The sequence below is a fragment of the Salvelinus fontinalis genome, chromosome 3 (genome assembly GCF_029448725.1).
Source record: "Salvelinus fontinalis isolate EN_2023a chromosome 3, ASM2944872v1, whole genome shotgun sequence".
NCBI lineage: Eukaryota > Metazoa > Chordata > Actinopteri > Salmoniformes > Salmonidae > Salvelinus > Salvelinus fontinalis.
The window spans coordinates 42592161-42619021 of NC_074667.1; the positions used below are offsets into that span (position 1 = coordinate 42592161).

The following is a 26861-nucleotide window of genomic DNA, read 5'->3' on the forward strand; positions in this document are numbered from 1 at the left end:
CTTGTTTTCTCCTGTAGAACATCATTAAGAAGGTGAACGGGCAGAAGTTTGTGTACCGCTTTGTCTCGTACCCAGACATTCTGAAAGGGGATGCCTCTGTTCGGCCCGATGGGGAGGGGGGTGGCCTGCCCCTCTCAGAGAGGGGGGACAACACATCCAGAGATGATGAGGGTGGGGACAGGAGTGAAGGTGTGACAGCGACACGAGGGTCCAGTACTAAGCCGTCCAACCGTAATGACTACATCCACTCTGGCCTGTACACCTCGTTCACCCTCACCTCGCTGCAAAATGGACGGCAGCTCTTCAAGTCTATCAAGATGGAGAACCCCGGAGACAAGATGGCCGACAGGAAGTCTAATAACCGGGCCCAAGACCCACCCTCTCAGCCAATGCCATCGCCGTCAGTCATCAAGTTTGGGACCACCCCTCCCAAGAGAAGCCCTCCACCACCTCAGGTTACTATAGAAACATCCAATCCGCCATTGTACCCTCTCCAAGTCCCACCTCCCATAGATGATGTAGTGAGGACACACTCCACCCTCCTGCCTCAGGCTGTGTACGCGTTTGAGCAAGCCAAGACCTTGGAATCCTCGAATCTTCGAATTCTGCATAGTTTCAGCTTATCAGAGTTGCCCTCTCGGAGTCCCTCCCCCAGCATGGTGCCGGACTCCACCCAGGAGCTGGTGATTGACAGTGATATCGAGTCCATCTCCTCCCAACCGACAGAGACGCAGATACAGGCGGTAAGGATAATGTACACACACACACACACACACACCTTCTGCAACATGGAGTCCATCTTCGTCCAATCCACTGAGATGCAGATTACTCAACACGAAGAGGGATTTAGCATTCATGTTTTTGCTTTCTGTGATTCAACTGACTGTATGCTTCCTCCTTCTCTCTGTCAGGTGCAGAGTTTTGGCCATGTGTCAAGTGGTGAGGTATGTGGAGGAAACGGGGACAAGGGAGGGAATAGGGAGATGAGTTTGTCTCCGGTGTGTGTGAGTGGCCATATCACTGGGGGCAAGGGCCGCAAGCCTCCTAAAGTCCTGGAGCTTTCCACTCCTACACTGGTGGTCACTGCCTCTGACCTCTCACCTATGAACCTCTACAGCCCCTCACTACCCACCGCCTCTCTCACACCAGCACTGCTACAGGTGAGACGCACACACACATGCATTTTTACACAATTTTTACACTCCACACTCACAGTATTGTTGAAGATGTATTCTTGATTAGGAGAAGATACATTTACGATTAGGGATGAGGTGACATGTAAACAAACTTCATTGATAGTTTTTCCCCAGCAGATGGCAGCAGTGTTGTAGTTTTATTGAACACCCCTCTCTGTCTGAACTGAGTTCCCACGACAACAACTGTTGTCATTCCTTTGGCCTGTCAATGGGATGTTGACCGTTTGACCACATGTTCCTGTTGTGATCATAATATTAGATTATATCAGCAGGACCTGACAATGGTCTCATTATTCTCTCAGATTTTCCCTCTGTGGGTTAACATCTATGCTACTGCGGTCATGAGACGGCTCCGTTGGAGCCAGACCCTGGCCAGCTTCATCTGGGTTGGCTTTGCCTTGGGCTGCTGGTAAACAATCAAAACCTCCATTATGGATACAAAAGAGAATGTTGTTTTCAATTCAAATACTAGCACTTACAGCTCTAAATCCAGCATTGAGAATATTTTTGTGCCAATTGGTGATCATTTTGAGATATTCCCAAATGGTAATTTGAGTATGTTACAATTTATTTTTATTTTTTTCCTGACATGGTTTCTGTCTTTCTCCTAACTACTAGTGTGTGTGTTTACAGACGCCCACTCTGTTGCTGACCCCCAGTCCCCTGCTGTCTAACATCCACTTCTGGAGCACGCTCAGTCCGGTGGCTCCCCTCAGCCCTGCCACCCGCCGCCAGCAGGGAGCACACACCCTGTTCCAGGTCAGAACACCCCCCCCCCCCCCTCTCTCTCTCATCACAATCCTCTCTCATCCCTCTCTGCACTTCAGTGTCTTTCTCTCATGCCACTTTCTGTCCTCGTTGGTTCCTGCTCGAGCCTGTTCCGTCTCTGTGTATCTGCTCTATACTGTATATTCTGTTTTTGACCCAAATTCTGCTCTATTTGACCCATTGAAGTTGTTTTGTGTTCTCTTGTGTTTTCTTCCAGTTCCCCTCGGTGCTCACCCCTCATTTCCATATCCCCACACACAGCCTGGATGGGACCAACACCCCCGGACCCCTCACTCCAGACTCCCATAAGACATAAGGGACCGTACCCTTGGAACCTGTGGAGCCCCCAGACGCTGAGGCCCTACTTCTGCTCTACCCGCACACTCCCAAACAGACACAGGAGACATGGGGGTTGAAGATTTGGATAAATGAGGACCATCCACTGCCAGGGGGGACTGAGACGGTTAGAGGTGTCCAACACACATCTATGATTCCTTGAACACTTCCTGTTCTTTTAACTTGCCATCTTCAGGTCTCCATTGACACCTCTCCTAAAGAAGACTTTTTAGGAATTGCCATGGTAACGGGTGCTGCAAAGACTAGTGATTTGATGCTGACCAGTCAGAAATGTGCATCACTTGACCTGAACAGCCAATTGTGTCTCCACTCTGAGACCAAAGGGATTACAGACCTTTTTCTTTCTATCTGAACCTTCATAGTTTCCTTCTAGTCTTTTTGTGGAACTTCACACTTTCACAACAAACTGTTTGATGGTGTGTTGTCAATTCCCAACTCAGTTTTTAGATGTTTTTTAATGGATAATTTTCCTGTTTGTTATGTTTTAACCAGCTAACCTTAATGTTTCTCCTCACCGGCTCTCTTAGATGGAAAACACTTGCCAACACCAACTCTACTTTTACCTTAACTGTCAATCCCCTCATCTACGTGCCAGTATATACAGTTGAAGTCAGAAGTTTACATACATTTGAACTAAGTTTCACCATTTCTGACATTTAATCCTAGTAAAAGTTCCCTGTCTTAGGTCAGTTAGGATCACCACTTTATTGTAAGAATGTGAAATGTCAGAATAATAGTAGAGATTTATTTCATCATATTCCCAGTGGGTCAGAAGTTTACAAACACTCAATTAGTAATTTTGGCCCATTCCTCCTGGCAGAGCTGATGTAACTGAGTCATGTTTGTAGGCCTCGTTGCTCGTACATGCTTTTTCAGTTCTGCCCACAATTTTTCTATAGGATTGAGGTCAGGGCTTTGATGGCCACTCCAATACCTTGACTTTGTTGTCCTTAAGCCATTTTGCCACAACTTGGGAAGTATGCTTGAGGTCTTTGTCCATTTGGAAGACCCATTTGCAACCAAGCTTTAACTTCCTGACATGTTGCTTCAATTTATCCACATAATTTTCCTACCTCACGATGCCATCTATTTTGTGATGTGCACCAGTCCCTCCTGCAGTAAAGCACCCCCACAACATGATGCTGCCACCCCCGCGCTTCACGGTTGGGATGGTCTTCTTCGGCTTGCAAGCATCCCCCTTTTTCCTCTAAACATAACGATGGTCATTATGGCCAAACAGTTCTATTTTTGTTTCATCAGACCAGAGTACATTTCTCCAAAAAGTACGTTCTTTGTCCCCATGTGCAGTTGCAAACCGTTGTCTGGCTTTTTTATGGTGGTTTTGGAGCAGTGGCTTCTTCCTTGCTGAGCGGCCTTTCAGGTTATGTCGATATAGGACTCGTTTTACTGTGGATATAGATACTTTTGTACCTGTTTCCTCCAGCATTTTCACAAAGTCCTTTGCTGCTGTTCTTGGATTGCACCAAATTACGCACCAAATTACGTTCATCTCTAGGAGACAGAACGCATCTCCTTTCTGAGCGGTATGACTGCTGCGTGGTCCCATGGTGTTTATACTTGTTCATCTGTACAAACAATAGTACACGTGGTACCTTCAGGCGTTTGGAAATTGCTCCCAAGGATGAACCAGACTTGTGGAGGTCTACAATTTCTTTTCTGAGGTCTTGGCTGATTTCTTTAGATTTCCCCAGATGTCAAGCAAATAGTCACTGAGTTTGAAGGTAGGCCTTGAAATACATCCACAGGTACACCTCCAATTGACTCAAATGATGTCAATTAGCCTATCAGAAGCTTCTAAAGCCATGACATCATTTTCTGGAATTTTCCAAGCTGTGTCAAGTCACAGTCAACTTAGTGTATGTAAACTTCTGACCCACTGGAATTGTGATACAGTGAAATAATCTGTAACAATTGCTGGAAGAATGGCTTGTGTCATGCACAAAGTAGATGTCCTAACCAACTTGCCAAAACTATAGTTTGTTAATAGGAAATTTGTGGAGTGGTTGAAAAACGAGTTAATGACTCCAACCTATATGTAAACTTCCGACTTCAACTGTGTGAGGCCTGCCAGTATATTTGAAGCAGTGTGAGGCCTGCCAGTATATGTGAAGCAGTGTGAGGTCGTGACTCTGCTCTCTGCGGTGTGTAATGGTCTTTTGCCATAACAAAATGTGTTATTTAATGAAGTCCTTACTGTAATTCTCTCACTTAGACCAGTATACAGGCAGCCATATCAGAAACGAACCAAACCACCTCAGTCTCTACCAGAGAAAAACATGCATATATATGGGACTTATGCATGTGTGATGCTTAGAAGATATTGAATTTATGTATGCAAAAAGGCCCTATGCCTGTAGGTCAATTTATGAGAAGCCATAACCCTTACTGTAACCCCAACCTAAAACCTAGCCTTAACCACATTCCTAACCTATAAACAACCCTGCCGCCTCAGATAGTAGGACAGATTAATATCACCTCCTTTGCCAAATAACTACTAACCTTGTGGAGATTGAGCAAATAAGGATCCTCGCCATAAACTAACCCTAAGGCTGTGCATTTCTGTTGTGAAGCTATAAGGAAAACATGAAATGTGTGAAGGGAAATCACATCTGGACTCTGATAGAATTGAATTGTTGGATGGCAGAGGAGTTTGTCACTAACCTGTAATGTTGCTCCATAAGAATCAGCCATGTTAACGTGGTGCCTTAAACCCCTAAAGCCAAACCTGAGGAGTGTGGGAACAGCCCTCCCCTGTCGACTCTCTACCCTCCTCCCCACTGCCCTGGTCTCCCTGGGCGCAAACCTCAACTTCAACAGAGCACTACAACAGTATTTGGTTTATAAAGTAATTTGATGAAGTACTAGAATACATAGTGTAAGTATTCTAGATTTCTACCAGTCCATTACTTGTCTAATGTCTGCTCTCCTATGTACAGTATGTTTCCTCTCCCAGTGAACTAACAGGTCGGGGTAAAACAGCCATTCCCATGACATGGCCAGTGAATAGCCTGGTTGGTGTCGGTCTTTCTGCTTTGCCAACACTTTGGGAAGGGCAATGATGTGGCATGGTTGAAGGCATAACCAGTCTGGTACCCAGGCTACAGTGAGACAACCCACACAGGGCGTTCACAAAGATGACGAAGCCTGTCAAAATATGGTTTGTTACTTATTCTTAGGATGTAATGTGACTTAACACATTTTCTTTGTATGATTCATGTTTTAGAACAGGTTTGTATAGTTATTTTGATTTTAATGACAGTTGCCTTAAAGATGGATTCCGCAGTTGGGGGAATCCGCACCCCTGGCCACACCACCACTGTTATTATTGTTCTGGCCGAGCTGAGAGAAAAAACGCAGTACATAGTAGTCTTCTATCGTGCGTACAATGATGTCCGAGGGGGGGGAACTGTTTGCAGTAACTTCTTTATTCTAATATCGCAAACGGGCGTGGCTGTTTCACAATTAAGGATTCCAGCTTTAAGTATGGAATATAGTCACCCACATTTGCAAGTCCTGTGAATCAGGAAAATGAATGAGGTTTTAATGTACCAGAATCCTGTTTAGAGTGATTCTGCTAAGCTCGATTTTGCACAACTAAGACATTTTCAGTACACAATCAAAGCTCCCTTTCCCTCTTTGTATCTGACAAGTAAATAAGACAATCAAATAACAAAAGTGTGTATGTACTTCAGCTGAATTCCATTTACCCCCCCCCAACTGAATTGTAATATGGCCAGATGCTAGGCTCAATGCTGTTCTGTAGTCTGTTTTTAACGCTGATGTTTTGTTTGATTTCTTTACTTGTTTTCTTTACTCAGTTTTGGGAAGTGATGATGACATTGACTATTTGCAAATCAAAGCCTTAGAGGGAAACTTAAATCCGTCTTTTAAGTATTTTGATATTGTTAAAGGCCCAGTGCAGTCAGACTTGATTTTCATGTGTTTTTATTTATCCATCCAACCATACAGAGGTTGGAATAATAATGAAATTATGAAAATGATAATGCCCTTTCAGTTTAAGAGCTGTTTGAAAAGACTGCCTGAAATTTCAGCCTGTTTTGGTGGGATGGAGTTTTGGCCTTCCATGGTGACAGCATGCGGAAAATTAGTTAATAGACCAATAAGAAACAATTCCAAACTTCTGCCAATAACTCCTTTTCAGTTTCCCCCTCCCCACTCAGTCCACTCCCTGACAGTCCTAGCAAAATTATTGCTTGAGATATTTCTCTTTGATAAGAAGCTATTTTTGTTGACAAATTTTATTCAACAAATCAGTAAGGTAATTGTTGCCCATAAAATATTTGATGTTGAGAAACTGATGCATTGGACTTTAATATTGTTTTTAATATTGTGTGTGTGTCAACATTGGCACTTAGAACAAAGGGTACCTGTAGTATTGGATTTGTCCTTTGTTTTAAATGACTTTTTTTCCTGTGTTTGAAAAATCTATTAACCCTAATTTATAGCTGTAAATGAATTCTGTACATTTCTTTTCCCAAATCAACAGTACAACTATGCACAAAATACTTTAATATTGCAAATCTAAAGATTACAATTAAAATGTTTATATTCTAAGGAAGTGCATCTTTAAAGGAGCAATCAGCAGTTGCTACATCCATTGGACTTATGAATATGTACCTATTGATTCTTGAAGAATATAACTTAATGGTTCATGAGCTTTGTTCAACTCTCCTGGCCAACAGAACCCAGAATAAGCTTGTTTGACTCGTGTTTGGGAAAAAAGTAAATGTAAACCAACTCTATATAGCCTCAAAACAGGGTTAAAACTATAGTTTTGATATAGTCCTCACATCCATCTGAATTTGAGTGCTTACATTTCTCCAGCCCCATCCTTCAGCTTTTTACTGAAACAAGGGCGAGTCGCCGCTTTATCATTGCTTCATGCTGATTGCTTCATTTAAAATCCTAATGCCTCTTAAAGTGTCAGAGTCCCTTCAGTTAAGCCCTATTACAAATGTGTATTTTCTAAAGAGTTAGATTTGTTAACATGATACAGTAGTCGGAGTTCTATAATATGACCATAGTTTTGATAAAGACAACCTCTGAATAGGCAGCCATATTGTAGATGAAGGTAGGTGTGAACATTCTGATTCAGGTTTAATTCATTAGACCCTATTCAACCCAGCATTACACCTAGTGCATATTTCTGTAAAAAAAAAAAGGATTTTACATTTTAACAATAGTTTTTATTTTAATCACAATTCAATTATAAAACCAGTACTTTTGCAGTTGAAATGACAAACTGTTTGCTTCTACCGTTCTGTTCTTGTTTTGTTCACTTCTGTAAATTATTTGTTCAATGCTTTTCAAATGTTTACAAGCTACTTGTCTTTGAGTGGCACGTTTGTGTTTGAGGTGAAATAGGAAACGTGAAGACTATTAAAAAAAAACCTTGCTCTAGTCACCCTGTTTGTCTGTTCCTTAGCCTCTGAAGACTAGATTTGGAAGTATGTCCCCACAAGACTTGTTTTCCTAATCCAGTGAGTTTTACTAGGTAACAAACCACCACACCTTGCTCACATAGCAACACCATCTGTCCTCATGTGACCACTCCACTGTAGTCACACGGGTCACTGTCTACATGAAAGCTCTGAGACATGGAGCAGTTAAGGATCCAGCAGGATACCAGCTGCCGTTGAGTTTAAATAAACAGCATGCTAATGGAGGAAGCTTTGGTCTCCACCTGTTCATGGCTTTACACTGTGTCATGGGTCAGAGTGCATTTAAAAAGACACATGAGCAAGCCAAGTTAACATCTACTCCCCCAACTCCTGGTTTATGAATGCTACAGTCATGGTCAGACAGGTAGTACATAAAACATTTCCCAGTTCAAAAACATACAATACTGTCTCCACTCAAATACTGTTTAGAATGATAAATTGGAAAATGTATTTTGGTATATAGGGCCAGCTGAATCAATCAGTTTGATCTGGGGGGGGGGGGGTACTGGGTAGGATGGGATAGTCTGTGGGTTTAACTTGATTGTCTGGGTGTTGAGAGCTGGACGAAAGGAGCAGGGGACTGATTGATTCCTCCAGCCATTTTAAACATTTGGGTCATTTCTGTTTTCCTTCACTTTTAAACAGTCCTCTCTTTCCATTGATTCATCCTCACGGCCTCTCTCCATTACTCACTTGAAGGCTTCTCTGTCATGGCGATTTCCTTACTAGTGGCTGTTGAGGGAAATAAATACGATTTGAGATTTAGTTGACTAAAATGGTTTCCTCACAACCTGTTGGTGTATGTGTGAGTGTGTACCTGCTTGGGAACTCCTATGTAGATGCTGGATGTAGAGTAGGCCCAGGAATACTGTGAATCCGATGCAGGATGATATCATACCAACCAACATGAAACTATAACTGCCTTTACTGTGGATCAACTGAAGAGAGAAAGACGCATTACACCTAGACAACAGAGGCTAGCCTATTCACAGAGCAGTAACCCCCCTGAATTCCTTACCTGTCCCGTGAGAAGCTGCAGCACCATCTCTCCTGTACCAGCACTGGTCACCAGGACAGTAGTGGCACACCCTAAGATAGGGAGAGGACACTTTACCCTTTAACATTTAAATACAAGCGTTCTTACTGTGTGTGTGTGCACATACCTTTATAGTTGACCATGTCTTCTGTGAGGGCCACCATGCAGGGGAACACACTGCTGATGAAGAGGCCTAACACACATGTCCCCATGAAGAGGAACACGGGGCTGGAGTACAGGATCAACAGCAGACACTGCACTGCCATCATCCCTGCCTGAAACACAGCGAGAGGGAGGGAGCGCAGGACAGTGGAGGTAAATTATTTATTTTCACATGGTCATATCATGTCCATGCCTTTTTCACTAAATAATGTTGTAAGGATATCAGCATATCTACCACCTGTAATCTATACGCTTGTTAAGCATCTATATGCTTGTTATGCAATTTGCATGACACAAAATAACATTGATGCAGATATGTATGACTATTTGAATTCAAATTGCGTTTCGTGCTCTTCACGTGTGCATGGATGCATTGTGTGTGTGTGTGTATATACTGTGTGTGTGCAATAAAGCCATCCACCGGACGGTTTTAAAAACACATCAAATATTTAATCATCTCTCAAATAACATCTGTTTTAAAAGCAGTTTCACTTCAATACGCACACACTACTAATACAGTATGCAAAAACACGAGTGTGTGTCCGTACCAGGCTGACCGAGATTAGTCGTTGTTGTGTGTATCTGTATGACAGATATATAGACGCCAGTCTGCCCGCGGTGACGGACGCCCAGAACACACTGGTCAGACAGCCTGCTGTCTTGTGAGGCAGAGAGAGGGGAGGAGACACTGCGTAGGTGTAAATGAATCCTGTGTAAGAACCCTGTGTAAGAGAACAAATCTATATGTTAGAAGGCTGATGGTGATAGTGCTAACTAACAGTTGTGTGTGTTGGGGGGGGGGGGGGGCAAGGTTCAGTCTCACTATTATGCCGTCAGTGATGAAGAGCACGGCTCCGCCCAGAATGTAGAGGAGGAAATAGGAGGCAGGGCGATCCTTCACATCAGCATAGTTACAGCAGCCAAACAAACCCCCGTGACCTGGATGGACAGCACAGGATGGTTTAGTTTAGGGGTCTTCAACCCTAGACCTGTAGAGCTACAGGTTGTGCAGGCTTTTATTCCAGCGCAGCACTAGCCATGTTTTAGTTGGGGCTGTATGGGATTCTACCCTGGCAGCCATTGTATATATTTGAGGGGGGGTCTTTCCTTGGGTTGTGTGAATGTGTGGGGGGGTTTAACACTGGATCTGTGGAGGTGTGAGGGAGTATTGTGGGACTTACCCTGAGTTGGGTAAGGGGTGGTCTTACCCTGGATATTGTGGTCCTGTTGGTTCTTCTGTGAGTTTTTCTCCTTGTCCAGTAGACGTGGGCTGTGGTCCGAGCAGGGGAACAGCCTCTCACGGTACATCAACACATATACTGCTACTGGTACAGGCAGCTAGAGAGAGAACACGCAAGCAGTTGTAAAAAATAAAACATGTCTCTCTCTGACTCCCTCGTACGGTCTATGCAAAAGAGCCATTTCCCTCAGTGGTTGAGGAAGCCTGCCCTGCAGAACAATCTCCCTTTTGTTTTGCTATTCAAATGTACCAGTCGCTACTGCTAACCTGCAGCTACAGTATCAACCTACAGCTACAACACCAACCTACAGCTACATCACCACAATCCAACTGCTAAAAAGTGTTCATACACTTACATTGATAAGAGCCATGATCCAGAATGCGTAGGACACATTGGTGGTGATGATGCCCTCTGTGTGGAGGTGGTAGTGGTGGGATACGTTGTGCAGAGGGGTTGTCCCCTTACCTGCCAGGGAGCTGCGGAGGTGATGGAGGTCAGTGGAGGAGTTGGCTGTCATGTTCCCCCCCAGAACACAACTCCCCTCTGACAGGAATGGGTCTGCTACCAGGGGACTGACCAACGCTCCCAGCCCTATGAAGAAATGCAGGACCTGGGTAGAAGACAGGGAGGAATGGGAGAGAAAGAAAGGAAAATGGAGGGGTATGGTGGGAGAAGGAGAGAAAATGACCACCTGTTCTTTGAATCATCTTTGCATAATTTGTGATCAAAATACCCCTGACCCCCATTAATTTCTCCTCCTTTACTCCTGCCTCTCCCTGACCTGTAGGAAAATGGCTGAGTCTTTCTGGTAGAGCTTCACCAGCTGCAGGTTGGCGATGGTGTCAATCACCCCCATTGCCGTGCCAGATATCGCCATGGCAACAGCCAGCATCAGCACATGGTGGCAAAGTGGGATGATGGCAAACACCACGGAGATGACAAGACTGGAGACGAAGAGAGCTGAGAGGGAGCAGCGGAGCCTGGAAAGGGGTGGGAGGGAGAGAGAGGATATTAGAGCACTCTTTTGGGTAATAGTGGCTTTTGGGAAAGAACTGTTTTCATTTAACTACAATTTATAGCTCCCTCTGATTTAATTGAGCACCCTTACTGACCCTCTCTCTCCACTTCCAGTCTCATCTGGTCTGCCATCCAGGAAGCGACGGGACCCAGCCCTCTTTTGCTCCCTCTGGCCTTAGCCCGGTGCTAGAGGCAACTCCATGGAGGGGTAGATGAGGGGCTGTTTTTCCAGCTCTGCTAACACGGGCAGTATTGTAGCTGGAATGTCACCTTGACCCAATACCTAGGTAAGAGCTATTTATTTACCTGGTTTATCACAGTTTATCAGACCCCCTGAGGCACCTAGTGTACAGCGGAGACGCCTTATCTACACTGCCGCCTTGCCAACTTTCCACTAACTCTCTGTGTAGTTGCCTCAGTAGTAATGTTCTGTTCAACAAGCTGCAATTAAAAACAGAATGTAAAAATCTATTTTTTTTCTAGGTCTCTCCCTCCCCCACGTCTCTCGCGCTCTTCTCACCCTATCTCCCCCTCTCTGTTATCTCTTCAGCTCTGATGCAGGTGTATGTGTATTTAAACACCAGTCATGTGGCAGTAGCTCAGGAAACGTATCGGAGCAGAACTATTGGACTGGAGATCTGTGAAGGTCACAAGGACAGACACATTTGGTTCAAACAAACGTAATTAGTATAGGAACAATATTTCCAGTTCTCAGAGGGAAATCATTTGTTATATTCTGGGGTGGTGAGAGAGCAAAATACGAAACTTTCCAATTCATGAGCATCACTGAGATTCACACTCAGCCAGGCTCAAGGCATGGGCATCTCGGCCCTCACAGCGAACGTCCATTTGGAGAGCGTAAACTGGGGAGTTTGAGTCGTTCAGTCAGAGTTTCCTCTTGATTGCTAGCAATAGCATAAATGCTTTGTTTAACAGTTATCTGACAAAGGTATTGATGTGAGTTTGTCTCCCCACACATTTTTTTCACCATATCATTTGCGGCCGCCGGCCGGTAATATAAAAGTGCAATAGTGTGTGGTTTCATAGCGTAGCGAGCCTAGCCATTCACTGTGCGAATTATTCAAGTGTAATGGTCAAGTGCTGCATTTACCCATGATCTAAGGTTGCTCTCTGGTTGACTTTAACGTTAAGGTTGTCTACAAAGACAATATTATATATTTTGTTGTATTTTTTTCTGGATTTATATCAGGCAACGCCACATGGGGTCGCGACCCCTAGTTTGGGAACTGCTGCTTTAACCTTTTTTAAACGGACTATCATATTTGTGGATTAAATCAGACTATTAATACACTACATGTCGATCCAGAGCATCCTAAACATGCTCAATGTCTGGTGAGTGACTTCTTGGCAGCAAGTAAGGACCCTATGGTAGTAGAGAAGATCATGAGTGATCTGGATGAAAACAAAGACGGCGAAGTGGACTTTCAGGAGTTTGTCATCTTGGTTGCTGCGCTGACCGTGGCCTGTAACAAGTTCTTTGTAGAGAGCCTGAATAAATGAGTTCGGAAACAGTCTGTGACCTTGGCTTTCTACTCATTATTCCTGGTTAAAAAAACAAACATGTATGCTTTCATTTGATTGAAATAAACAACATCGAAGAACTGGGACATTTTCAGCTTCCAGGAATTGTGTACAGATCCTTTTGACATGGGGCCGTGCATTATCATGTTGAAACATGGGGTGATGGCGGATTAATGGAATGACAATGGGCCTCAGGATCTCATCACGGTATCTCTGTGCATTCAAATTGCCATAAGTAAAATGCTATTGTGTTCCTTGTCCATAGCTTATGCCTTCCTGCCCATACCACAATCCCACCGCCAGCATGGGGCACTCTGTTCACAAGGTTGACATCAGCAAACCACTCGTCCACACAATGCCATACATGCTGTCTGCCATCTGGCCGGTACAGTTGAAACCGGGATTCATCCGTGAAGAGCACACTTCTCCAGCGAGCCAGTGGCCATCGAAAGTGAGCATTTGCCCACTGAAGTAGATTGCGATGCCGAACTGCAATCAGGTTAAGACCCTGGTGAGGATGGCGAGCATGCAGATGAGCTTCCGCGACGGCTTCTGACCATTTGTGCAGACATTCTTCAGTTGTGCAAAGACACAGTTTCATCAGCTGTTTGGGTGGCTGGTATCAGACGATCTAGCAAGGTGCTCACTAACAGGAATGTAAATAAATCTGTCCACAAAATGAGAGAAATCAGCTTTTTGTGCATATGGACATTTTTTGGGTCCTTTATTTCTGTTCATGAAAACAATGTTGTTTAAATTTTGGATCATTGTATGATGAGCATTCTAGTAATATCACAAGTTAATTGACACGTGAAAACTCAAGAAAATAGCAACTCTACAGAGCGCAATGACTACAATAAATGGTTAAATTACTTCCGGACACAAAGGGTCCGTTATAGCGCTGCCCACGCTGTCACAGAAGCTATAATGGCACAGATACAAAGATCAGCCCTCTATCTATCTCTATGGCCTGTTACAAGCATATCTGCCCTCATTGGCTAGAATGGCCCCACCTGATCTCGCCTCCTCCCATCTTTGAGGACTCATTTCCATTGTTAGAGTGGTCACTGTCTTATCAATATTATAGGACCAGGGGTATTCAACTCTTACCCTACGAGGTCCAGAGCCTGCTGGTTTTCTGTTCTACCTGATAATTAATTGCACCCACCTGGTGTCCCAAGTCTAAATCAGTTAATGATTAGAGAGGAACAATCGGGGGCAAAAGCAGTGGAACTGGCTTCGAGGTCCAGAGCTGAGTTTGAGGCTAGTAGACCATCTTTGTCATAGAGCAGTTCTGGCGGTAAATGTCAGATCCAATGGGCCATCTTTAGCCTGCATAAATTATTATTTGACTAATAATGGGGGCCTTAACATAAAAGGGCCGGTGTGTAATAGATGCTGGGCAGTTTCTGGTCCCAGTCTGTACCTGCATAAACCTAGCTGACAACTCAACGCCATAGTGAACAAGGTTTCTGATGAACTCCAAAGAAGTTGAGCAGAGACAAGGCTTTGTGGAATTCAGCTCCGACTACATCGATTTGCCCAAGGTCAATACTTCCAAAAATGTTCATTATGAAACGAAGGACCGAGTTTGGGAAACCCTGGGCTAGCCTAACCTTAACCTAATTCCCCCGAACCTATGTAAATTATCCTTACCTGCTACGAGAAGTAAATTCTGACATTAACTGTATACCATCTAGTCAAAACCAGACAGCTTTCACTCACGTCTTCTTGAAGAGTCCTCCAAGGGCGCTCCCCAGCATGAGGAAGAGCTGTTGGGCGAAGAAGACCCATGTGATCTCCTGCAGAGTGGACTGAGTCTGACACCTCAGGTCCAGGATGGTCGGCCCCAGGAACGCGATACACAGCCCGAAACTGAAGAAAACGCTCCAGTAAGTCAGTGTGTGCTGCCAGTGACCCTTGAACAGAGCCCAGACACGATTATCTACTAACATCTCGTTGTTGCTAGTGGGTTGCGTGATGAACGCTGGAGCAGGTTATGGCTTCATTGGGAGGAAGGTTTTAAGGGGTCTTTACGCGCGCCGACAACACAACCCTTGACGTATTTTGAAGTGGACTGGCAAAGTTGGGATGTCTGCATATGGCTAGCATATATGGTTGTTAAGGAGAGTTGATAAACTTTTATTTGCCTTCCAGTCACGTCACGCTGATAGACTTGTCGAACTAGCAGTGCCCTCCCCTGGAAACGGATGTCCATCAGTTAACTGTGCCGCAGTGTAGGAGACTAGGGCATCTTCCACGGCGATGTGAAGTGTCATGATTTCACGTTATTTTCCGTGTAGTGCATTTGTATGGATGACTACATTTTCTGGATCTCTATTAAATATATCTGTAGACCTGTCTATTTGGTCTCTGTTGTGAATCTAGCGCCACCTGTTGGTCCTCATGATCTCAATAGGTAGATTAGTCAATATCATACAAAGGATCATGAGTGACAAAATAAGGATGATTAGATAGCCAAAGTGGTATTAAAGACATATTGGGAATTGTGGCAAGGCCTATTGAACACTTAAAATGTTCTCTTTCTGTTTCTTTTCAATCATAATGGAAGACACTCAGACTGTATTGTATACTGTATTAGTATTGAATGAGAGCTAGTCAATGTTCTACTGAGTGATATAATGTATTCATTTATTTGTTATTTGATCACTTTTGGCTTCTTGGCAGTCACAATACATTCAGTTTCTGGTTTCAATGATAGCGCAGTAAACAAATCACACAAAATATTGAATATCACATTTCATACAAAATCTAAATATACTTGTGTCTTTTATAAAACATTTAGACATCATCTACAGTCATTTAATAGAGTCCTCTTGTTTCATCTGGCATAAAATTCACTGAGAAAGAACATGAAAACATCTGTTAAAATACATATTTCTTTTCATTACAGTACTTAAAATATATTAATTTACCACAGCAAAACACATACAATAATACTTCTGCCTCATGGGTTGCTAAAATAGAGAGGGGAAGTTTTAAAGTGTAACACACATCGCCATCTCTCCCAGTGGATCCCAATGATTTTACATGGATTCACTCTCGCCTTCTTTCCTTCATGACCACTGACGGTGTCCACCATATTGCTTTTACCTCTTCAATTCTTTCAGTTTGGGGGTGAGAAAGCAAAGGACACATGGAAAGGTAGCTCCAGAAGAGTATTGGCTTCTTCTCCAGTGTGGGGTAAAGAGAACTGCATCTCGTTAGTCTAAAGTGGCTTCTTTTCCTTGTCTCCTTGACTTCATCAGATGTGAAAGTGCTGGGCACAGCTTTTAGCAGATTCACGATAGGCATGAACAGAAGGAAAGGAGGAATGGAAAGGGAGAAGTGGAAATGGCGAAAAGAGAAGAGGTCAGTGAAACATGCAGAGTGATTGGCTTGGATGTCTGCATGGGGCTGAGGGGAGGGTACTGAGTAGGAGAATGGGAGAGAGTTCCTGGTCAGTCCCCAGAATTAGCAGTGGGAATCCAGTGTATTACTAACATGACCGTAGAATGCTAATATTCATGGGTTGCACGTTTCGTCACTATTATTTTGAACATTCATTTTATGGCTGATACCCGACTGCGCATCAGAGAATGGACATTAACCTTCTTATGACAGTATAAAAGATCAGCCATTTTGGCAAGGGAGTTGATAAGCCAGTTCTGTGATAAGATATTGTGTAAAACAATTAATTTGAAGATTATCTACACAGTATGTTTATCAAACTAGCCAACCATTTTAAGTGGAATGATTCCAATATTTTGTCAAATTAACTGCCAACATTCCATACAAACAATGCTGTCAATCAACAGCCATACCCTGACAAGTTGCAAATGCAACAAGTACTGATTTTGTATCATATAACACTTGAAGGAATCAATCATTTGGAGATTTATGGTCTGTTTATATAATATATATTCATTCTATAGGCTATTTATAGAGAATTGGTCAAGACAAATCCCTATAAAAGGTATAATTATATGACAATGTTTTACACAATTTCTGATATACTATGTCTTACTTTTCTTGCATAAGTAAAATCAAGGCTATGCCTCTACTGTCATTCATTCTAATTAGACTGTTTTGGATTTCTCTCTGACCAAAATAGCTGCCATTATCATCCCATTCTGCAACGTTGGAGGTTTGTGACATAGCTCCTTTAGTAATTTAATAGGATCTGTATGGAGTGAGGGACCTAAGCTCCAAACCTTTTGAGGTGTAGTACAAGCTCATTCTCAGAAACCCTGTCTGTATCCATTCTATGTTGTGCGTGAGGGGATCAGATGTGTTTGTTCATTTAACTTTAACCTTTATTTAACCAGGAAAGACCTTTGAGGTTGACCAGAGGGGTATCCTACGACGCAAGCTAGATCTATCTACTCAGTGTTTTCTGACGCTAGACAGCTTCAGTTAGCTTTCAATTCCAGCTCGGGCTTCAACCGTACTACAGCGGTGGATATTGCTCGTCCGCCTGCCGCTAACCCTAGCAGGGTTGTAACTGTGCGTGCATGTGACTAGTCAAACCCCGAACTCTTCATTGAGACAATGTTGAAACATCAATTAATGGGCAAGTCAGTGCCACATTTTCATTTGTGCCAAAATCAAAATTCAGCAGGATATTATTTGAAATCGGCGTTCAGAAGTGACGTTTTGATTTCTTTGGTGTTATCAATGCATGAGCACATTTTCTCCCCACTCCAATAAAATACTTTTATAAAGTCATAACATTTTGACTGTGTGTGATGTTTCAAATGCATTTGTCATTAATAAAATGTGATAGGTATTTTAACATTAGGATTTTTTACACGCAAAAACATTTGACTAATATAATATTTCAGTTGTCAGTTGTCTTCCTCAAATGAAGTAATCTTTATGAGAGAGAGGGAATCTGATTTCATTGGTCCTTAACTCGTGGCTCAGACACTTAAATGTATTTTAGTTAGACTGGCCCAGAGCAGGTTAGATCTGAAGGGTTAGTTGACATAAAAATGTACCTGGCTAAATGGTGAGCCACTTTCGTGGTACCAGTTATCCCAAGTTGAACTCAGAGGTGACATCGCTAACTCCTCAAACTACATTCGTAGTATAGGGCTCTGGATATGACCTCGATGTTTATGTTTGTGTGGGGGATTGGGGTGTGTTTGTCTTCAAATCCGATTCCTCCTTGAGGCTTTCTTAGAATAGACTCTCCCTGTCTGCAGCCCTCTGGCTGGTCATCCTTTAGAATATGCTCTGTCTTCTGTTCTTTCCCCGACCTGGGTTTGGTAAAGAGAACACGGGTATGACATGACTGAACATGGTTTATTTCCAGTAGTCGTTTCATATTGTTGTGATGGTTTATGGAAGTAATATGTGTTGCACTGTGTTGAGAATGTACCTGGAGGCTGGAACACTGAGCTCCGGTGGCCTGGGTCTTTCTGCAGTTGAATCTCTCTGAGGGAAAACACTGAGGAGGCTAAGGTGGGGGGTGAGGAATATTGGTCAATGGTGTTTTCTGCACATAATGCACAAAACAAATTGCCACTTAATACATCATCCTCAGCACATGACTGAAGTCAAATACATCTGTGTGTGTGTCTTACTGTCTGCGAGGCTGTGGATGTTCTCTCCCAAGCTGAGGAAGTAGGGGTGTCTTAGAGATGCTTCAGCCGAGACTCTGGTCCTAGTGTCATACTGAAATAAAACAGAGATACACACTTAAAACCAGAAGAGTGGTTTGGTATACAACACTAGTGGTTACAGGTTGGTGTATGGGTGGTTTCTTACCAGGAGTAGAGCAGTAAGCATGTCAATCCCCTCACTATCCAGCCTGGAGAAGAAACACAGTACTTGTTTAGTTGTGATTTGTGTTACATGAGCAAGTGGTTGGTAAGTGGTCTTATTGTGGTTGTGTAACCTGGGCACGTGGTTGATGAGTGGTTGAGGTCTGTACTGGGAGAACATGTAGGATCTGAACTCATCATTATTGGAGATACCTGGCCAGCTGTCCTCGGTTGGTGTACCTGAGGGAGATGGGAGAGGGTCATTCTTCATATTCTATGTCTGTATGTATTTGAATCCTCACTACTTACCCCAGAAAGATGGCTCCCTGTGGTGTAAATTAAAGAATAATTACCAATGAGTCTGAAGACCAAGTGCAGCTCCTCCTTCACTGTGGAGCCGGGGAACATGGGACGACCCGTCGCCATCTCAAATAGAATACATCCCACGCCCCTTTAACACACAGAAAGCACAGACACACTTGATTTAAATGGAAAGTGAAGGGGCACGTTTGACATTGCAGGCGACTTTAAAGTTGAGTCAAGACTGACTGATCTACAAATCACCTTGCGTCATAAATAAATACTCAGTATTATTTGTAGATCAGTTAGTCACCATTTACCCATGATGCATCAGGGATTTCCTGCTCTCAAACACAGCCAAATTGATCTTCGGAGACTAATGCCTGAAGGGAGGTGGTAATGGTGGTAGCGTCTTGAAAAATAAAGGAGAGCCGCACACTCTAGGAGCTCAGATGCAATAATGTAATAACCAAAGTTTCAACAGACGAGCTGTCTTCATCAGGGTATAATGACAAACACTGCAGGGTGACTAGTTTATATATAGTGTCAAAGGACACACGGGTGTCTGTAACGGGTGTCTGGACACACGGGTGTGGCCTGATATCATTGGTTAATCTTCAGATATAAAAATAACCATACCAAAAACATGAATGGATAGCAAACGATCAAAGATACAATTCGGCCACATGGGACTACAAACATTTACAATAGCAAATCACAACAATGTCTTCAGATCAATGTCTACGTTGAGTCCGACGGGAGCAAGGGTCTTTAAATTAAAGATCCAGGCAGCCTTTCGTTTAATCAAATTGTCGAGGTCACCCCCTTTCCTAGGTAGGGTGACAAGTTTGTTGCCGATATAACGTAGGGATGAAATCGAGTTTTTCCAAAAAGTGGGCTGCAACTGAGTAAGTCGAGTTTTTGCACCTAAAATCTCTTAATTTGTTCCGAGCACTTTGAATAGCGGGTAGTTAGAGCGCCAGAATGCTTCTTTTTGCGAGACTGTCCTTGAAAGAGATCATGTCTCAGTTTGTTTAGAATTTTCTCAATGTCAGTATTAATCTGACTATTTTTGTACCCCCTCTCCTTGAATTTTCTTTGTCTCAGCCATATTTCTGATTTGTTTTTTGCAAATTTATTTTGATTCGACAGAATTGGCTGTAGAGCAAACTGTTTTTCAAGGGAAGCGGGTGACAACTATCAGCCCTCAACAAACTGTTACGATCAAGATTTCCTGTAAAGATCAGTGTATAGAACATTATCCTCACACAAGATCAGAAGATCAAGGAAACTGTTTTGACGTGTGTCAGATTGCATAGTAAATCTCAGGTGCTCAGAACAAGAGTTAAGAAAAGCATGGAACGCCTGGAGCTGTTTTGCATCACCCCTCCATAGAACAAAAATATCATCAATATACCGTTGCCAATTAATGATGTTAGGAAAGAAAAATATTTTTGAGAGGATTAAAAATGGACTGTTTCTCCATGTAACCCACATACAAATTAGCATAGTTAGGAGCCATGGGGGATCCCATAGCAGTACCCTTCGCCTGAATAAAGAAATAATTTAGAAACATGAAATAGTTGTGTGTGAGTACTATTTCAGGCAATTTTATAAAGCATGCACTGGAAGGTGTCACATAGCAGAAAGAAATGTTCCATAGCTTCAATACCGCCCTCGTGTGGAATATTAATGTATAATGACTCAACATCAAAAGTAACTAACAAGGTATTCTCAGGGAGAGGATCATGTGATTCATTAATAGAGATCATACTGCTGGTGTCCTTTACAAAGGAGGGGAGCTGTTCTGCGAGTGGTCTAATACAAAAGTAGATGTAGCGGGCATTGATGCAGTAACGGCCCCTCTAATAGGGCGCCCTGGAGGTTTTGTAACATTCTTGTGTAATTTCGGCAAAGTATAAAAAGTAGCAATTTGAAGTGTTGAATAGCCAAAAAGTTGTTCTTTTTTGGCTATCTGACCAGAACTTAAATACCCATCTAGGACAGTAAAGATCGTGTTCTGAAATTGGGCAGTGGGGTCACTTCTGAGTTTCTTGTAAAAGGTGTTGTCAAGCAGTTGTCTATGACACTCACATACATAAACAGTCCTATCCATGAGTACAACCAGCCCACCCTTATCAGCAGGGGGGTAAGGACTGACATATTGGATTGTATATCAAGCAAATCTTGTTTTTCATCCTTAGGTAAATTATGGAAAGATATGTACTCCTGTTTGTTCTTAAGGAGATCAGCAACATCTTTTTCAACGAGTCTGCAATATGTCTCAATAGAGTGATTGCGATTGGATGGAGGTACAAAATAACTCTTACTTCTAAAAGGAGTCGGAGTACTTGCAGGTGAGCAACCTACTTGTTCAGTAGAAACATCACGTTTAGGGGAGCTAAAGTATTCCCTTAAACGGATGTTTCTTTAAAAAACTTGAACATGTCTACCTTAACATCAAAATCGTTGCACTGAGTTGTAGGCACAAAGGATAACCCTTCATAAAGCAAGGAGACATGTGCAGAGCTCAATATCTTGCTTGATAAATTGAAGACACTCAGTCCCGTGGGTTCTGGGACCGTGTGAACGGTCCCCTCTGCCTCTGGTAGTGTCTCCATGGAAATGCAGCATGCACACACACAGTCTTGTTTTGCTAACCTTGTGGGGACACACAATTGACTCCTGTTCAAAATCCTATTTTCCCTAACCTTAACCCTCAACCTAACTCCTAAATATAACCTTTAACCACTAACACTAACACTAATTCTAAACCTAAACCCCTTTAGAAATAGCCTTTTTCCTTGTGGGGACTTGCAAATGTCCCATTGGTCAAATTTTTTGGTTTGTTTACTATTCTTGTGGGGACTTCTGGTCCCCATAAGTATAGTTAAAAATGTCCACACACACTAATCTGCCCCACCCATGCATGCCCCCCCCCCCCCCCCCCCCACCCACACACACAGACAGCAAGAGGTTCGTCGGTAGAACAGAGACACAGACACACATCAAAGACTGTGTGTAGGGATCACGAGCAGGCCTGTGTAAGAGGCAAGGTGTCATAGAGTACACTGCTTTCCTTTGTTTATCACTGAGGGTGTCTGCGCCGATGGAGACCCATCCACTGATGAAAGGAATGTTTTGCAAATGAGTTTATGAAAGGTTCTGTATTGTTGTGTTGCTGGATAATAGCCTTTGGCGATTCAAGGTTAATGAATGTGATGCAGAAATTATCACCATGGTGATTGCTCACATCAGGAGTGGTGGCTTACATGCGAGTTAAGTAAAGGAACAGCTTAGCTATGTTGCTGTGATGATTCATAGTGTGGTAAGCATATCTAATCAAAACATGTTCTCCCTCATTTAGGTTTTCACTCTGATAGTGTTAATGAAGGTTAAAACTTCTTCAGGATCGGTGGGTCCCCTGCTGGAGGGTTGTGCTATCGTAGGCTAATGCAATTAGCATGAGGTTGTAAGTAACAAGAACATTTCCCAGGATATAGTCATATCTGATTTGGGCAGTAAACTTAAATTCCTTTTAATCTAACTGCACTGTCCAATTTACAGTAGCTATTACAGTGAAATAATACCATGCTATTGTTTGAGACTGCACAGTTTTGAACATGAAAAGTTATTAATAAACAAATGAGGCACATTTGGGCAGTCTTGATACAACATTTTGAACAGAAATACAATGGTTCATTGGATCAGTCTAAAACTTTGCACATACACTGCTGCCATATAGTGGCCAAAACCTAAATTGCACCTGGGCTGGAATAATACATTATGGCCTTTCTCTTGCATTTCAAAGATGATGTTAGAAAAAGTTTTTTTTCTCTCTTTGTATTATCTTTTACCAGATCTAATGTGTTATATTCTCCTACATTCCTTTCACATTTCCACAAACTGCAAAGTGTTTCCTTTTAAATGGTACCAATAAAATGTATATCCTTGCTTCAGGGCCTGAGCTACAGGCAGTTAGATTTGGGTATGTCATTTTAGTCGAAAATTGGGGGAAAAGAAGCCGATCCTTAAGAGGTTTTAATCAATGTGACACTGAGTAGGTTTGTTGAAATGTCTCTGTCTCTGTGAGTCACAATGGAGGTGTGTGCGCGCGCGCTTGCATATCCGTGGGGAAACATGTGGAATGTACTCACCACATGTCGATGGGTGTAGAGTACTCTGTGGTACCCAGCAGTACTTCAGGGGGGCGGTACCATAGAGTCACCACCTCGTTGGAGTAGGTTTTAGTTGGCACAGACTTGGCCCTGGCCAGACCTGACCAATCAAACAAACAGTCATGAGCTGGATCTCAGATAGAAGACCAGATCAGTAGATAAAATGCTCCCTATCTACATGCAGGATGCGTGTTGAAAAGGTTAGGGATAATATTATGGCTGGGACAATACCAATTTCGCAATAGTTTGTTTGTATGCCGTGAATGAAAACAGGAAGCAGACCAAACTCTTTGGTTCTTTTAAAAACCGTCTGTAGGTAAATTAATGTGTGCTATAGCTTGGAAAATAAATAAATTACTCTGGATGACAACATACTGATATTCGTTTCTAACATTAGGGCAGTTTTCCTAAAGAAGTTTCATTTACACAATACTAAAGAGTAACGTGATGGTATCGTCCCAGCCCTAGATAATATAGAGGGAGATCTGTTACTAGGTTACCAATGTCAGTGTATCTGTGTGTGTGTGTCATACCGAAGTCTGCTAGTTTGAGCTCTCCCTTGTCGTTGATGAGCAGGTTCTGAGGTTTGAGGTCTCTATGAAGGATCTTCCTCTTATGGCAGTAGGACAGACCACGTAACAACTGGAACATAAAGATCTACAGAGAGGAGGGGGCAGAGAGAGAGAAGCCATAATGTCTCTGTCTGATGATGATTAACAGTGTTCAGTAGGCTGGACTAACCTTGACATTGTTCATGCACATGAGGTTTCCACAGTTGTCCAGGTACTGTTTCAGATCACTGTCCTGAGAGACACACAGGCACACATTTTCAGAACTTTAACTTGTAAGTAAAACAAGCCGATATAACACTGGTTATTATACTGATCATGAAGTATTTGAAAGATGTGTGTACTACTCACCAGGTACTCAAAGACTAGAGTGAGGGAGCGTTCTGTGTGTATGATGTCATGCAGCGTGACAATGTTGGCATGTTTTAGGTTCTTCAGTAGAGACACTGCAGAGACGCACAGAGAAAATGGTTGGATGCTGCTCTGGCTGCATGGAGGTGTGAGGACATGCTAATGACATTTTAGCGCCACCTGGTGGTAGTGTTTCTTCTCCTGAGTTCTTCTGAAAAGCTACTGTAGTAAATCTGAGGCAAAAACCCTGTTGGTACAGTATGTGTTTTGTGAGAAGAGGTTAGGAGAGGTTTGATGGTTGTATTAGTCTCTCTAGACGGACGGGATGCCTCCCACAATGTACCAATGTTCCAGCATACACGTCTGTACTTAGACCGCCGTCAGTTTGGAAGAGAGGAAAGGGTGGAGTTGGAAGCCAGAAAATCAGCCTAGATGGAGCTCGCCGAGGATATTTTCAATGAGTGTATTCTGCAAGCGAGTCGTTTGCTTGCGCTATGACGTTAGTGTTACAAGCTTACAACCACTGACTGTCTGTGGCTAAAACTAACCTAGCTATCTTCGTCCGTATTGTGTGTCCGCCTCTGTCATGTTTCCAAGGGGTTTATTTTTAAGCACCGCATACCCACTCGTGATTTGTTGGGAGAGTTGTCTGTGTGAAGAGCGTCCTCCAAATCCAACGTAATTCCCAGACCTAGCGCTGTAGCTCTAGGCCTGGCATTTCCAAAACTATGGTTGTATAGGGTGCTGTGTGTTTTTACCTTCCCTGATAGCTGTACAGGGCGCTCCCTCCTCGTGCTCTAACCTAATCTCTTTCAGCGCCACCAGGTTTTCCGTCAGTTTGCTCCGCCCCTTAAAAACCGTGGCGTATGTGCCCTACACAGGAACAGGAAGTAATTGAAACGGGAAATAGGAAACGGGAATAATTAGTTAATCACAGTCATTTTTTGACATATATAATGGTTGTCACTTTATGGCCATGCCAAATGTCTAACCCTGACTACCGAGCCTAACCCTAACCTATAACCTTATCCCTAACCCTAACCCTACCCCATAACCTTAACCCTAACCCTACCTTATAACCTTATCCCTACCCCTTAGTCTTATATCTAACTCTAACCTTATCAAATCAAATTGTATTAGTCACATGCGCCGAATACAACAGGTGTAGACCTTACAGTGAAATGCTTACTTACGAGCCCCTAACCGACAGTGCAGTTAAAAAAAATATGGATAAGAATAAGAGACAAAAGTAACAAGTAATTAAAGAGGAGCAGTAAAAAATAACAATATATACAGGGGGGTGCCGGTACAGAGTCAATGTGCGGCGGCACTGGTTAGTTGAGGTAGTGTGTACATGTAGGTAGAGTTAAAGTGACTATGCATAGATGACAACAGAGCAGGCAATGTGTCTGGGTAGCCATTTGACTAGCTGTTCAGCAGTCTTATGGCTTGGGGGTAGAAGCTATCCCTATCCCTAACACAAACCCTACCCCAAACCTTATCCCTAACACTAACCTTACCCGATAACCTTATCCCTACCCAATAACCTTACCCCTAACACTAACCCTACCCCAAACCTTATCCCTAACACTAACCTTATCCCTAACACGAACCCTACCCATAACCTTATCCCTAACACGAACCCTACCCAATAACCTTATCCCTAACACAAACCTTATCCCTAACACGAACCCTACCCGATAACCTTATCCCTAACACGAACCCTACCCCATAACCTTATCCCTAACACGAACCCTACCCCATAACCTTATCCCTAACACGAACCCTACCCATAACCTTATCCCTAACGCGAACCCTACCCAATAACCTTATCCCTAACACGAACCCTACCCAATAAACTTATCCCTAACACGAACCCTACCCAATAACCTTATCCCTAACACGAACCCTACCCAATAACCTTATCCCTAACACGAACCCTACCCAATAACCTTATCCCTAACACGAACCCTACCCCATAACCTTATCCCTAACACGAACCCTACCCCATAACCTTATCCCTAACACGAACCCTACCCCATAACCTTATCCCTAACGCGAACCCTACCCCATAACCTTATCCCTAGCGCGAACCCTACCCCATAACCTTATCCCTAACGCGAACCCTACCCCATAACCTTATCCCTAACACGAACCCTACCCAATAACCTTATCCCTAACACGAACCCTACCCAATAACCTTATCCCTAACACGAACCCTACCCCATAACCTTATCCCTAACACGAACCCTACCCCATAACCTTATCCCTAACACGAACCCTACCCCATAACCTTATCCCTAACACGAACCCTACCCCATAACCTTATCCCTAACACGAACCCTACCCCATAACCTTATCCCTAACACGAACCCTACCCAATAACCTTATCCCTAACACGAACCCTACCCAGTAACCTTATCCCTAACACGAACCCTACCCAGTAACCTTATCCCTAACACGAACCCTACCCAATAACCTTATCCCTAACACGAACCCTACCCAATAACCTTATCCCTAACACGAACCCTACCCAATAACCTTATCCCTAACACGAACCCTACCCAATAACCTTATCCCTAACACGAACCCTACCCAATAACCTTATCCCTAACACGAACCCTACCCAATAACCTTATCCCTAACACGAACCCTACCCAATAACCTTATCCCTAACACGAACCCTACCCAATAACCTTATCCCTAACACGAACCCTACCCAATAACCTTATCCCTAACACGAACCCTACCCAATAACCTTATCCCTAACACGAACCCTACCCAATAACCTTATCCCTAACACGAACCCTACCCAATAACCTTATCCCTAACACGAACCCTACCCAATAACCTTATCCCTAACACGAACCCTACCCAATAACCTTATCCCTAA

The 26861-nt window shown here is 43.2% G+C and overlaps 3 protein-coding genes across 7 annotated transcripts in view; 1 reads left to right on the plus strand and 2 right to left on the minus strand.

Moving 5' to 3' along the window:
- The window catches only part of LOC129849290 (ETS domain-containing protein Elk-4-like), a 27831-nt gene extending 20068 nt beyond the window's left edge, over window positions 1–7763 (plus strand). For 3 of the 4 annotated variants that reach the window (XM_055916234.1, XM_055916222.1, XM_055916231.1), the window contains 4 exons: window positions 18–743; window positions 912–1160; window positions 1830–1955; window positions 2182–7763. In XM_055916234.1, coding sequence (XP_055772209.1) covers window positions 18–743; window positions 912–1160; window positions 1830–1955; window positions 2182–2280 — 1200 coding nt within the window. In that variant the 3' untranslated portion in view covers window positions 2281–7763. Of the gene's footprint in view, window positions 1–17; window positions 744–911; window positions 1161–1498; window positions 1606–1829; window positions 1956–2181 lie in introns of those variants that run through there. The other variant, XM_055916243.1, reaches the window with a different exon arrangement.
- On the minus strand, window positions 7528–15358 carry LOC129849260 (major facilitator superfamily domain-containing protein 4A-like). Its single transcript, XM_055916200.1, has 10 exons — window positions 14528–15358; window positions 11025–11223; window positions 10599–10853; window positions 10211–10340; window positions 9826–9941; window positions 9551–9724; window positions 8968–9115; window positions 8823–8893; window positions 8622–8742; window positions 7528–8536 (listed from the first exon to the last, which is right to left on the minus strand). Exons 1-10 carry the CDS (start codon window positions 14755–14757, stop codon window positions 8490–8492), a joined length of 1491 nt encoding a protein of 496 aa, XP_055772175.1. The 5' UTR covers window positions 14758–15358; the 3' UTR covers window positions 7528–8489.
- A 69-nt stretch (window positions 15359–15427) lies between these two features.
- Window positions 15428–26861, minus strand: part of LOC129849275 (cyclin-dependent kinase 18-like) — a 55549-nt gene continuing 44115 nt past the window's right edge. Inside the window, exons 6-16 of one of the 2 annotated variants that reach the window (XM_055916204.1) lie at window positions 24727–24841; window positions 23969–24063; window positions 23790–23852; window positions 23582–23705; window positions 23028–23148; window positions 18924–19021; window positions 18705–18810; window positions 18575–18617; window positions 18391–18481; window positions 18186–18263; window positions 15428–18063 (exon numbers count right to left, since the gene is read on the minus strand). In XM_055916204.1, coding sequence (XP_055772179.1) covers window positions 18029–18063; window positions 18186–18263; window positions 18391–18481; window positions 18575–18617; window positions 18705–18810; window positions 18924–19021; window positions 23028–23148; window positions 23582–23705; window positions 23790–23852; window positions 23969–24063; window positions 24727–24841 — 969 coding nt within the window. In that variant the 3' untranslated portion in view covers window positions 15428–18028. Of the gene's footprint in view, window positions 18064–18185; window positions 18264–18390; window positions 18482–18574; window positions 18811–18923; window positions 19022–23027; window positions 23149–23581; window positions 23706–23789; window positions 23853–23968; window positions 24064–24726; window positions 24842–26861 lie in introns of both variants that reach the window. The other variant, XM_055916213.1, reaches the window with a different exon arrangement.

Coding starts and splice junctions, on each gene's coding strand:
- LOC129849260 (XM_055916200.1), bottom strand. CDS start 14,757: ATGTTAGTAGATAATCGTGTCTGGGCTCTGTTCAAGGGTCACTGGCAG. Junction 9,942..10,210: donor ACAGGACCACAATATCCAGG/GTAAGACCACCC, acceptor CTGTCCATCCAG/GTCACGGGGGTTTGTTTGGC. Junction 8,894..8,967: donor AGACATGGTCAACTATAAAG/GTATGTGCACAC, acceptor TCCCTATCTTAG/GGTGTGCCACTACTGTCCTG.